This window comes from Thunnus maccoyii, chromosome 4 (genome assembly GCF_910596095.1).
Source record: "Thunnus maccoyii chromosome 4, fThuMac1.1, whole genome shotgun sequence".
Taxonomy (NCBI): domain Eukaryota; kingdom Metazoa; phylum Chordata; class Actinopteri; order Scombriformes; family Scombridae; genus Thunnus; species Thunnus maccoyii.
Genome location: NC_056536.1, coordinates 15,803,570 through 15,816,277, shown reverse-complemented (window position 1 = coordinate 15,816,277; position 12,708 = coordinate 15,803,570). Strand labels below are relative to the sequence as shown.

The following is a 12,708-nucleotide window of genomic DNA, read 5'->3' as shown; positions in this document are numbered from 1 at the left end:
TGTGGGTGCAGCCTGAATGTCTCTCCCTGGAAGAGATATGAGCCCGTGTTTTTGGTGCAGACAACAGCTGGCTTTGTGAGCAGCAGAGTCAAGCTGTGCGGTATTGATAAAGCTAAGCGCCTCTTTTGCCCCTCTGTCATGTAATGTGTTTTTGTTCTCCTGAGAGTAGATGCGGTCAGTCGGAGCACCTATCACTGTGCCACCAAACGTCTGTAATCCATTTACTCTTCTGTGGGACAAACTCTCCCATCGACTGCTTCTTATTCACATTTCTCCATCAAAAGAAGAATTTGGACTAAATGGTTATGGATAAATTGTTTTTTGATTCTAGTAGGAGGCCTTCGTCAGCTCCTCTTGATACCTGTGCCCCCATTATTAATTTTTGTCATCACTCATAGTCGAATATATAAAACCGAGGCAGCAGCCCATCATTTTGTTACCACATTACTTTAAAGTCTCAATCTTTAACTCCCTCAACTGTAATTACTCCTTCAGCACATGACAGGTTTTCCTCTTTCTACCACTTTCACTCAACTGAGCAGTTGACACAATATAACTTCTTCCCTAAATTCAAGCAAAGCCTGGCCTTTCCACTCCCAGTCAAACTCCTAGACGTTAATCTTTATACCAAGATGAATTTTCTGGCATTCCAGCTCACATTCTAGTCAAGTTTTTCATTCCAGTTAGGTTTATTGAAGTGGAAGAAGGGCACACTTCCAGTGCCCAGATATCCTCATAGCAGTTTTTTTCTGGGAGTTGACAGTTATTGTGGTGTTTTGCAACTCTGGCTTTACAGGCCAACTGTGTTCTTGCCAAGGTAGAATAATATGTGAACTGGGATATCTGTTATTTCCTCAGGTGGCTATTCTTTGCTCTGGTGCTGATTCTTCTTCCTTTGTTAGGTTTGGCCTGAGACCAAAGTGAATATGCTATCATCGGCCCTCTGCTGCCATATTCAGCTCCATTTGCTGAAGTGGAGATTTCACCTCCTTTACATCTGCTGGAACGGAGCGCTCACACTTTTTGGGAGTAAGAGAAAGAGAAAAAGTAGTGCCACACGGTAGTTAAACTTTAGTGGGCTTAGATACACTTTTATGTTTGATGACAGGTTACACTACCGCAAACCCACTCTCTCAAACTGTCATATGTCGTACACAGCTGGAATGCCTTTGCATTAGCACATGTGTCCGTCTGTTAAAAGTATTCTGCTGCTGTAGTGTCACTCTGCGTGGCTCCCCTGTTAGGTCCCATATTGAGTTTTACCCCCACTGGATGTAATCACAAAGGTGTGAGCCTGTAATCCTGCTGTTTCATCTCCTCATTAAGCCTTAACACTGTTATTATTAATTCACTGTGTCAGTTTATGGTAACACTCTACTGGGGATCTTTTATTTATGCAGCTCAACATAGTTTCTCTGACTTTGAATTATTTATTTTGGATATAATTAATGTGTGTGTGTTTGTGTGGGGGTGTGTCTGTTGATTTGTTTATCAGCACATCACCTCATCTGAAGGCCTTGCTCTGTAACGCTGACAAGACTTTTTTCATCTGTGCAGGTGGCTTCCCATTTTCCTCTTAACGCCATAGGGAACAGGGGATTGTTTGCTATCTTTCCCCCATTTGTGACAGTTCCCCTGTGTAAAGACAAAATGTGAAAGTCACAATTTTTCTTTGCCTTTGTCTTGTCATCCCCCCATCAGCCGCCCCTTGTTTTGAAGTGGCTCAGAGAGCGGCAATGGTGTGAACGTGGTAATTAAATGAGTGTAATTGGACTCAATAAAGTGGTTTCCTCAGGCTTTCTCATCCCCAGCACAATGAGAGGAGGTGGAGAAGAAGAGCTGACAGTGTGTGATCATTAACTTCTGTTAATCAAATCTGAGCTTATCTGAAGCCATGAATTCACACGGCTGTCGGGAGAAGATAGCGGTGGGGGGGTGAGGTAATAGAGCAATAGATGTAGTTTCTGAGTGACTGCATGATGTGCTGTCTCAAAGATCTGCGCTCACATCTCTGCTCACATCTTCTTCGTCTGTCTTTTGTCCTTCTCTCCTGGTTCTGATCTAGTTTGGGAGAACAGAGGTGATAGACAACACGCTAAACCCAGACTTTGTCAGGAAGTACATCTTGGACTACTTCTTTGAGGAGAAGCAGAACCTGCGCTTTGACGTGTGAGTTATTCTGTTTGATCCGGTCCTCTGAGGACACACACTGAGGTGTGTGTGTTTCAGATGTGCTGCCCTCTTCAAACCCAGTCCTTCAAATCCTACCTTTTTTTTTTTCCTTCCACAAGCTTAACATCTTCTCCCACATCCACTCTCCCTCTCCCCCTTCTACCTTTTCATTCCCTCTCCCTCTTTCCAGCATCTCATTTTCTCTCTCCGAGTCACTCTTCTTCTCTCTTCCCTCACTTGTCTCCAGCTTGGATCTCTCCTGAGGAATTATTCATTGGTGCAGTGTCTCAATAGTCATTCATTGAAGGGAGATGGGTATAAGGGTGATAAATATTTCATATAAAGTTTTATCCCTAATCTCCCTGCTGCTAAGCAAAGCAAATGTCTAAAACCGAGTCCCATAAAACTCACAAAGACCCCTGTCCTCCCCTCTTTCACATATAGCTGCCTTTCTCCACTTGAAAAGGCCAGAGTAGTGAGAGGGTCAGGAAGGTGCAGTTTCATTTTGAGATCTCCCAGAACCAAGTCAGGATAATTTCCTTCGCTCTCCCTCCTCCTCAAGTGGAAGAGATATGCTTCCAAAAAGCCACGCTTTTTTTCCTTCCTTCAAGCATTAAGTCCCTGGTGGACTTCCGGGATCGAGCTGCAGGTCTCTGAGGATTTTTAGTCACTTAATGAATTCATTTGGCATGCTATCATGATACGACTCTGGAACAGGAGAGGAGGGAGTGTATCCCCTCACAATTAGTGTTACTCATTTACATCTCTCTTTTATCACAGAGGTGGGAGCCAAGGCATACTGAAGTTTAATTACTTTTACATTAACTTTGACTGGCAGATGCTCGAAACTTTCTCTGCATTGGTATATTGTTTCAATACGATCCCACAGGCATAGTACGGAAATTACATTCATAAACTATAAAATGACCTCCTTAATTAACTGTCACATTATTGCTTGCGTTTTTTTTTCGTGGGCTGCTCCCTTTTGCTCCCCCACTGACCCAGGTGTGTGATTGACAGGCAGAAAATGTCCACACTGCAGCCAGTATTCTTTTATGAGAGTCAGTAGTAATTTGTTAGGTCTTCTGATGGTTTGCCCACATTGTTGCCTCTGTGATTTGTGGTCTCTTTGTGATTTCAGGTATGATATTGATTCTAAAAGTCCTGATCTCGCAAAGCATGTAAGTTAAGAACTTTTTGTGGATCAGGAGCTCCACCTTATATTTTACCCTTTCATTTGTTTGATTTGATATGTGTGCATGTCTCTTACATTTAGGTTCTATGCAAACCAAAGTTTGTGGCATCTAAACGCTCAAATATATTTTGGAATAATGAATGAATTATGCTTCAACTGCCAAAATATTGTTTATTTTGCATTACCTTCCACCTGCATCAATTTGTAAAATGAGGTATTTTATTTCTCCAGAGCTATGATAATCAAAATTTAATTTACATCTGGCATACCCTCATTACCTTTTTTTAAAATGACAAATGAAGCATTGCACATCATTATTATCAAAGCTTTTCAACACATTTCCCTTTGTGGTATGTAGTGCTTTTTGCAATTTAGAGTTTAATTTCTGAGACAGCAGACAGTTACAATATACAAAACAATATACAGGACATTTATTTTAAAATGACAATAAGGGACAATGCTTTGTTGTAGAACATACATTCAGGCAAACAGTGAATGTACAATGAACAATGAATGTATCTTAGTCTCCAGGGTTTGTCCTGCCATTATAACACTAAGGCGCAGCGCCCAAGCACCTTTTTCACAGCGCCTGAGCTGAATGAACAGAAAAAAGACGATGAGAATTCTCTACTGCGTTTTACTGTCATTTATGGTTGTGCTAGCTTCTCTGTCCCCTCCTCTGCTCTTTGTGTTTGACCGAGGGCGGGGCTCATCTCTTCCACACACACGCAGCAGAGAGGCTGCAGTGGAGACATTGGACCAGGTGACTGAAATAAAAAGTAAAGAGCCACATTATCAAATCACCTGCTCAACAAGCATAAACATGTAGAAAAGTGATATTTTTAACTGCTTTGTCCGCAATCTCTTGGTATGTTTTACATGACCACAGTGCACTGATAAAGTTAATAACGAATTGTTATGAATAAGCTGAAGCTGAAGCTGTCTGTATGTAGCCTAGCTGAAATTTGGCAAATTCTTGTAAACTTACCTACAGACAAAACAGCCCCTCTTCTCTCTACCAGCGGTACCTGCAGCAATGAATCACATCAGCAGCAGACGGAGGAGGACAGAGGACAGGATGACTGACACTGACTGATGTTTGTGTTCTTCATTCTTTCTAAACTTCATTCACTATTTTGATATCAGGAATATTATTTATTTTACTGACATTTTTAGATTTCTTTCCGGTGAGATATTTTTGAGTTTATATAGTGACTTTTCTGTTGTCAAAAATTGCTGTTGCTGCTGTAGAAAAAATATTTTGTTATATTTAAAATATAAATCTATCCCAGTCTTGTACTGAATTTATTCTTCTTTTACAAAAACATCACCCCCCCACCCACCCACCATAACCACAGCACCGAAGCCCTCCAGAAACCTGGGAAAACCCTACTCTCATCATTTAAGCTAAAAGCTTTGATATATAAACTCCTGCTCATACTAAACAAATGTATAAAGAATATATTTGTGGCACTTGGTTTGCATACTACCTAAATTTCTATCATTAATTATGCTGTGATGCTTTTATTGTTGTGTTTTTGCATTTTGGTGTTTCAAACCCTCCATGCTCTGGAAACAAACTGTTCCTAAAACTCTTTCCGCCTTTGTTGCTTTACTTCTCTTGTGCTCTTTCATTTTCTCTTTCTATTCTCTGAGACTCTGCGACTTTTTACCCTCCGCTGTTTCCATTCTGCTTATCTGCTCTTTCACATGTCCATGTTTCATTTTGCTCTTCTTCTCTTCTTTGCACTTGGTTGATGACAGTCTGGTATTTGAGTTGAGTGCCTTCTGTTCCATGATATGCTCTGTTGTGTCACTGCTGCTGCCTGGTCTCTCTTTCTTCCTCCTACTCCTCCTCCTCCTCCTCCTCCTCCTTCTTCTCCACCCTGGAAGCCAACCGACTTTAACGTACGTGTCTGCCTCAGATGTCTTAATTTATAAGCGTACAATGCTTATAACGATGCTTAACTCCTCACCAACTCTCCTTGTTACCCCCCCCCTCCGTGATCCACCTGAACACCCCCCCATCCTTCGCCCCAACCTACGTCTCTCTCCATTCCACATTATGCTCCCCCCCATGGCAGGACTTTCTGGGACAGGTCTACTGCACACTGGGAGAGATTGTGGGCTCTCCTGCCAGTCGCCTGGAGAAACCTCTGGGGTGAGTCTTCATTCTACTGTGTTCGCTCTAGTTTTGCACAATCATATGGCCAGATTAGGAGCCACTCAGAGCATTTTTTTTTTTACTTTGCTTGTTCTCTCAAGGAGACAAACAGAACAAATTTAACTTTGCAAACACGAGTTTTCAGATGTTATCAGATAATGAAAACTCAGTGCCACCTCTCAGCCCATTCAAATGCGACATGCTTCTCCTGCTGGATTTCACACATTCCAGCAAAGATGAGGTGATGATGAATATGTCTGCCTTCTAGAGCCATCTGTATCGCACATTGCACTGCAAGATTAGACCCGTGTGCCTGGATGGGTAATTGAACACGACTGGGGCTTCCTAAATGCAATTACTGTCATTAAGGAGGCAATCTAGCACAGAGAGTAGATTGAAGTCAGTGTGAGACACATTGCGACCCTGCTACAACGTAAATTGGGAAATATGAAACCCTGAAAACATTTGCATCCACAGACTTGTGTGTAGCTTTCTGAGTTATGTGTGTCTTTTTGCGAGTGGCTCGACCAACTGTGAAGCTTGTGTTCGTGTGTGAGGCTGTGAAGTGCAGTGTGTATGCCTCTGTGTGAAGTATGAGGCGGCGCTGGCCCCTGCAGTAGGGTGGTTTGTGTGAACAGCAGGGCTTTGGTGTCGACCATGAACTCTGCCAGGGACTGGTGGCGGTGGATTACAGAGCTCGGTGCCCTTCAGTGCTGAATAAGAGGATGAGCAGGATCAAGAGACAGTGTTCACCAATATGCTGTAAACTAGGCCGAACACCCCACATCAGAGGCAGGCAGGAGGCTCAGGAGCTCCAGGCAGACATGATGGACAAAAGTATTGATTCTACAGCTTCTAGCAGGGCACCTTGTCCACTGCTGAGACTCGACAGTGATGTAACATCCAATTTAGCTGCAGCAGAAGGTGATGGTGATGATATGGTTGGTGTTACAGAACACATGTTACAAACTGAAGAAATCAGCCCTTTTGAAAACATTCACTTGTGTTGCTTTTAACTGCCCCAACAGCTTTTATGTCAGGGAGTAGCAATTCAGAAACACACGATAAGTATAGGTTTCTTTGGATGGCATTCAGTTAAGGGTACAGTTTTATTCAGCCCTGTACTTTTTAAAAAGCTAAACAGTATCCATGGGTAATGGAGATTTCCTTCCCTCCTGTGATAGAAGATAACTCAGAATATGTTTAATGGCTATGTGCTCCATTTCCTTGTCATGCATCCTGACGTGACAGTGGACCGCAGCTTTGAGGAACGGTTCCCGCAGGGGCTGAGGAAATCTGTTAGCCATGCTCAAACAAGCCCTCCCAAGGCACACTGCATCCAATGACCTGCTTAAGAAGCACATCAGCACCCCTTTCCCTATTTTCCACACTTCATCTCTCATTTATTTTCCCTCCTTCCATCCAACAGATTCTCTTTTTTTCTAGCTTGACCCCCTTTCTCCTCATTGTGTTTTCTATTTCTTTTTGTTCCCTGAAATCTCTTCCTCTCTCTCTCTCTTTGCCTTTGTTCACATCCTCCTCCATCCAGCACACACACACACACACACACACACACACACACACACACACACACACACACACACACACACACACACACACACACAAACAAAGAAACAAACAAACATGTACTACTATACTTGTTAGGACAATGTTTGACTCATCACAGTGTCACCTTAAACTTTAGTCATAAATCTAATGTTAACCCCACTTAATGCAATTTTTTGTCTACTTTATTGGAACTAAGTCTTAGTAGTGAGTCCTCACATATTAAACTGTAAACAGATCGTTCTTACAATGTGGCAAATACATTGCTTCAACCCTATTTCCTATTAAAATATCTTCATGCAGTATACTACTAATATCCCTTTCCAAATATATTTTGGAGGAAATGTCATTGCTGACCATGTTTTTTTGCTAACCTAAACAAAATTGGTTTGAGTTGCCTAAACATAACCATAAAACATTCATCATGCTCAAGTTGCCAGAAGCTGATAGTGTAGGAAAACAAATGAAACATGTTACTGTCTTGATATGTTCATGATGAACATTTTGTATTGAGAGTAAGAAGTTTGCAGATATGTTAACTACAACCATTTATTTCTTATGTTGATAACTGAAACTTAATATGGGCGGCATTACATTGCCTCCAAAACATTTTTGCTGATGCAAATTAGTAATTAATTTAATCTGGAGGAAAATGAGTTGATATCATATTACCATATTATACCATCATAAAACCACAACCACTACATGCCTAATCTCAGCCTTTGCCCAAAAGCTAACTTAGTCATAATTTAACACGTCTTAAAAAATCAAGTCTTAAACCCAAAATAAATTGTTTATTTTGTAAGCAGATTATCAGATGATTAAATAGCACACACACACACACACACACACACACACACACACACACACACACACACACACACACACACACACACACACACACAATCCTACACTCTTTCCCCTCCATGCAAGCGGAGATGTAACCCGTTACTTACACTTGGTTCAATCATTTCTGACTTTGTATGTGCTGTGCACACGGGGACAAACGTAATGTTCTGACATTCGCTTCAGAGCAAATTTCCACACTTATTTGTCTTGGGGAAAATAACAGGTCTGATGAGATGTATGACTCTTCCCACTTGCCTTTATTAAGACAGAAACATATGCCAGTGGAAGGAATATGAGTTATAAAACACTGAACTGACGCTGTGGTACATATCCTTCTGTTTATAATTTGGTTTTAATGAGAGGCATGTATCAAAGTTATTGGTAGCTGAGGAAATGCAAAGCTAAATGACTGACTGACGCAGGTGAATTGCATCTTTTACTGAAAAACATGTTATCTGCGACACAGCTCTCTTGGCTGTGATTATGGATATAGCCTGTGGGAAGGAATCATAATGTGGTTGTATAGGTAACATGATAATGGAGTTCATTATACAGATGGCAGTAACCTTTTTTGCTGGCATGGTAAATTATACCACATACGAGAGCATATGAAAGCAGCACAACATTAGCATGTCAAACCCATTAACCTACTGTGACTGTGCCCTCCTGCTGTACAGTCGAAGCAGGAAATGAACGGTAAGCAAAACTACAGTGAGTATGCTGACTGCATCCATGGGAGCCAAGGGAGGAGAGGAATTTTTAGAAATATAGTAAATAATATATTTTTTGAAAAATGTAGAAGTTACATGTTGAATTAAATAAATTGAGAGCACATTGTCGTGGCTCACATCAAAGGCTCATCCGAACCTTATCGCACCATATTCTTGTCTTTTAGTCGTCTCTACAGCACTGCATTTACAGTAGGTGTAAGTTTAAAGGGAACATATGCAAATTTCCTGCCCCTCGGCAGACTTTTGTCAGCTCCGGAGGCTACGTAGATAAACAGTAGTAGTAACTTCACTTATTTTTCTCATTCTTTACTCAAAATGTCAACTTTTCAAATACATCTGTTCACGTTTGAGCCAAAAATCTGATGTGAAATATGTGAGTGGACAATGTGAACAACACGTTGAACAACCTCAGCAACAACCTTAGCAGTGAAGACTATGGAATGGACGACCATTTGTGGGCATGCATGAACGATCTGACGTCAGTTTGATGGGGAAGTAGAGATAACATTGTAGTCCGTTCATAGCTTTTAACTTTCAGGGAGCATTTTTGCATTTGTTCACCTCATGTTTTGGAACTTTTACTATGTTTAACACAGACATCTGACATTAGAACGGCGCATAAATGACAGAAAATCACAAAAAACATTTTATGTCCCCTTTAAGAAAATCTTTACACATTGCAAGGCACAGTAAGCAAATTCAACTGGACTTCATGTGTCTTTCACTTTTTAGCTCACATAAGAGATCAGACACTGTCTCTTTGTTGCAGTTATGAAGAAATATATTAGAGCTCAATCTACAAAATAAGCAAATGGTAAATTTTATAGTCTATTATTTAAGTCTATACACTACATATTTACAGTTTATCCACACACTGTATGTGAAGATAATGTTGCTATATTAAATTCATGTTGTAGAGGTGCAGTACCATGGAAGTTAAATGTTATGTTGATTTTATACGTTTGGTTCTGCTATCAGTGTGGCAGTGTATGTTATTGTATTTTCTTCAAGCGTCTCCTGTAAATGTAGTTGTATATTATGTAGTGAAATCTGTATTTATAGCTCACCAGAGCCTGCACCACAGTGGTGCTGTAAATGCAAAACATCAAAGTCAAAGGCCAACAGAAATTAGATTTAAGTGAGCCCAGGGGTGGAACTCAAAAATTCAATGATAAAAACAGAGAAGATGAAAGTGTAGTTAAACTGATAAATTCTCTGTAGAATTTTCGCTTGTTTTGATAAAGACATAATTTGATTAGAACATGCCGATTTGATGAAAGCAGAGCCAGTATTTGATCAAAACAAGCTTGATTTGATAAACATCTTTTTTTATAAAAGGTTTGCTGCTAATTTGTTTCCTCCAGCGTAAGTATTTATCCTTAATATGTGCAGTGGCCAACGTATCACAGGCCACATTAATACCCAACCTGCTTTCTGATGATAATTACTACCTGTTTTGGTTATCGCTATCAAGAATGTATTTACTGGGCCTACTTCCTACTGTTTATACACTTTCAGTTTAATATAGCCACAGAAAGTCTTGAGATAAAAGTAAACAAAAAGTCCATTTTACATTGTTGGTGCAAACTGGAGCTCCAAATGCCTCCAAACTGGGTCTTTCATACTCAGCTGTGTGACGGGGCCTCAGGAAACATCAAGTCAGAGCAATCCACGATGACTCTGGGAAGCTTTGATTAACATGTTGGCCAATGCACATGAAAAACCTTAACTGCTCATACCAGTGCACATGTTTAATGATAAACAGTGAACAGGATGATGATGTTAATAAAATGAAGCCTGGTTCTGCTTTCATGAAATCATGTTTTAATTAACTGATTCATCTCTGTACCAAAACAAGTCAAGATTTTAGACATTTAAAAAACTGTTTTTAGTTATGAAACAAAAGATTGCATCAAATTTAACCAATTTTGGTATCATAGTTTAGACTTGAATCATTGTATTATACTCCTTAAAACACATAAAACTCTCATCCTTGTGCTCCCGCTGAGGACTAGAAATCAATTCATGATTGTATCTTCTTTCATATAACTCAGGACCCTTTTTGCTTCTTATAATTGAGTTTAAGACCAAGTATTAAATACAGCAGCAACAGTACAATATAATGCAATCAACAGTAGAACAACAGTGTAATGAATACTACATCTGTGAAACCTATAATGTTTCAGATGTGTTGATTCAACTATATGGTCGTTGTTTGAGCAGCGGTTGCTGGTGTTGTGCTGGATTACATTTCACACTTACATACGGTTAGGTTGCAGTTGCATCATAGCACATATTCTATACTATAGTAGTAAGATGTACTGTACTGTACTCATGCATTTAGTTGTCTCACTTATTTTCTCTCTTCTGTCCAATGGTTCTGCTTCTCCTGGTCCATCAGTGGGTGAAGAAAATTCACTATAAGACAAAAATTAGAAACAGTAATAATTATTGTAGACCAATTTATGAGCCAGCAATCAGCTGGCATTATGCTAAAAATCAGTGTAACAATCACTCACAACTGTCAGTGACACCTGTCATCTTGTAAAATTCCTCTTACACTATTTGTGTAAGTGACTGTTGATTTTGCCGGCTGAAATAACAGCTGCTGTTGTCAGATTTGATCAGCTGTGGCTAGCTAGCCAAAAAAAGCTAATTTAGCTCCATGAGTTGGATGAAAACACCGTCTCCAACTGGCTTGAGACAGGGTCTTAAATATGCACTGAATAACTACATACATGATATCATATGAAAAGACTGAGACTAAAGCCACAAGAGATACAGAAACAACATTGATCCTTTTTAAGATAAGGACTAATAAGTTTTTGGCAAAGTGAGTTGGGTAACTTTGTCTGGTGTTGCTTAGGTGCAAACTTCCCAAATCCAATAAAGGTCAGGTCAGAGCCCCTAACATTACCCATTACCCTAAACACTGATAGCATCCAGGACTGGCTTCCACAAAAAGAGGCAATACTACACAATGGATGATCATGAACAAGGTTTTTTTTGCCCCACAAACAAATGTAGTGCATTAATGATATGCTAACTCTTGGCCTTGGAAAATAAAGCTCAGTTACTACCTTCTGTAGTTAGCTAGTTAGCTGGACATGCTAACATTTCCTGCTTACATTGAAGGAGACAAAAACATCCATTTAATCCATTCCTTACACTTTTGCTCTTGTGTTTTTGGAAAAGTTAAATACATCACCATCAAATTCTTTAAATGCTGAGTATCTCTCCTCCTGCAACCTCATACACATCGCTTTGACATGTGGCTAAATCCAAAGTTTGACAGGCCTGCCATGCCTAGTTACAGTTGCTAAGCTATGATTGGACAATCACTGTTTGGGGGAGGGGTTTAGCAGACTGTTAATTAGAGCCTTATAGTACTGAGATGAAATACAGTTTCTAAGATGGATCTTTTTACATAAACTAATTAAAATATGCAACACACACACACACACACACACACACACACACACACACACACACACAACATTCAGAATTAAAAATCAACAAACAAAAAGGTCAGGTATATCTTTATAATGTCATGCTCACAACATGTCAAACCACTGTGTCAACTTTGATGTTTGACTCACCAAAAGTTTACACAGAGAAAACTGACGCAAACAGCATCACTTGTCTCATCTCGATCTCAGAGACTCGCAGTTCTTTTAAAGTTGTTGGTTAATGTAGTTTTCTGACTGACTCGGCAGTTCCTCTGAGATTAAAAAACATACTGCTGCAGATTTAAACTAATGAGTGGGAGTTAGTCAAGTTTTTCTTTTTCTTTGGAGGGACTGAAAATCCTTAATCCAAGTACTCTTGGTGATGTAAATGAAGGGAGGGAAGCAGGTACAGTGTTTAGCTCTGTGTTTGTCTGTGTTATTTAACTGGGAGGTGAAGTGCTTTAGATGGCTTACAGTAATCAGCATCCTCTGCCTCGGGACATCACACACAATTACAGCATTCTGCTGCCTCGCTAAATGAGCCACAAGGCTGAACACTAACAAGGGTCCCTCTCTAATAAT

The 12,708-nt window shown here is 40.1% G+C and overlaps 1 protein-coding gene and 1 long non-coding RNA gene across 9 annotated transcripts in view; one reads left to right on the top strand and one right to left on the bottom strand.

Annotated features, from left to right (window-relative positions):
- cpne5a (copine Va) overlaps nucleotides 1–12,708 on the top strand; it is an 85,899-nt gene that overhangs the window by 25,490 nt on the left and 47,701 nt on the right. For 7 of the 8 annotated variants that reach the window (XM_042408700.1, XM_042408701.1, XM_042408703.1 and 4 more), the window contains 4 exons: nucleotides 2,066–2,169; nucleotides 3,314–3,353; nucleotides 5,261–5,275; nucleotides 5,452–5,528. In XM_042408700.1, coding sequence (XP_042264634.1) covers nucleotides 2,066–2,169; nucleotides 3,314–3,353; nucleotides 5,261–5,275; nucleotides 5,452–5,528 — 236 coding nt within the window. The remainder of the gene's footprint in view (nucleotides 1–2,065; nucleotides 2,170–3,313; nucleotides 3,354–5,260; nucleotides 5,276–5,451; nucleotides 5,529–12,708) is intronic. The other variant, XM_042408704.1, reaches the window with a different exon arrangement.
- On the bottom strand, nucleotides 3,525–11,970 carry LOC121895513. The gene is made up of 4 exons (XR_006095789.1): nucleotides 11,886–11,970; nucleotides 11,031–11,095; nucleotides 4,356–4,395; nucleotides 3,525–4,134 (listed from the first exon to the last, which is right to left on the bottom strand). It is a non-coding gene; the product is annotated as an uncharacterized LOC121895513 (long non-coding RNA).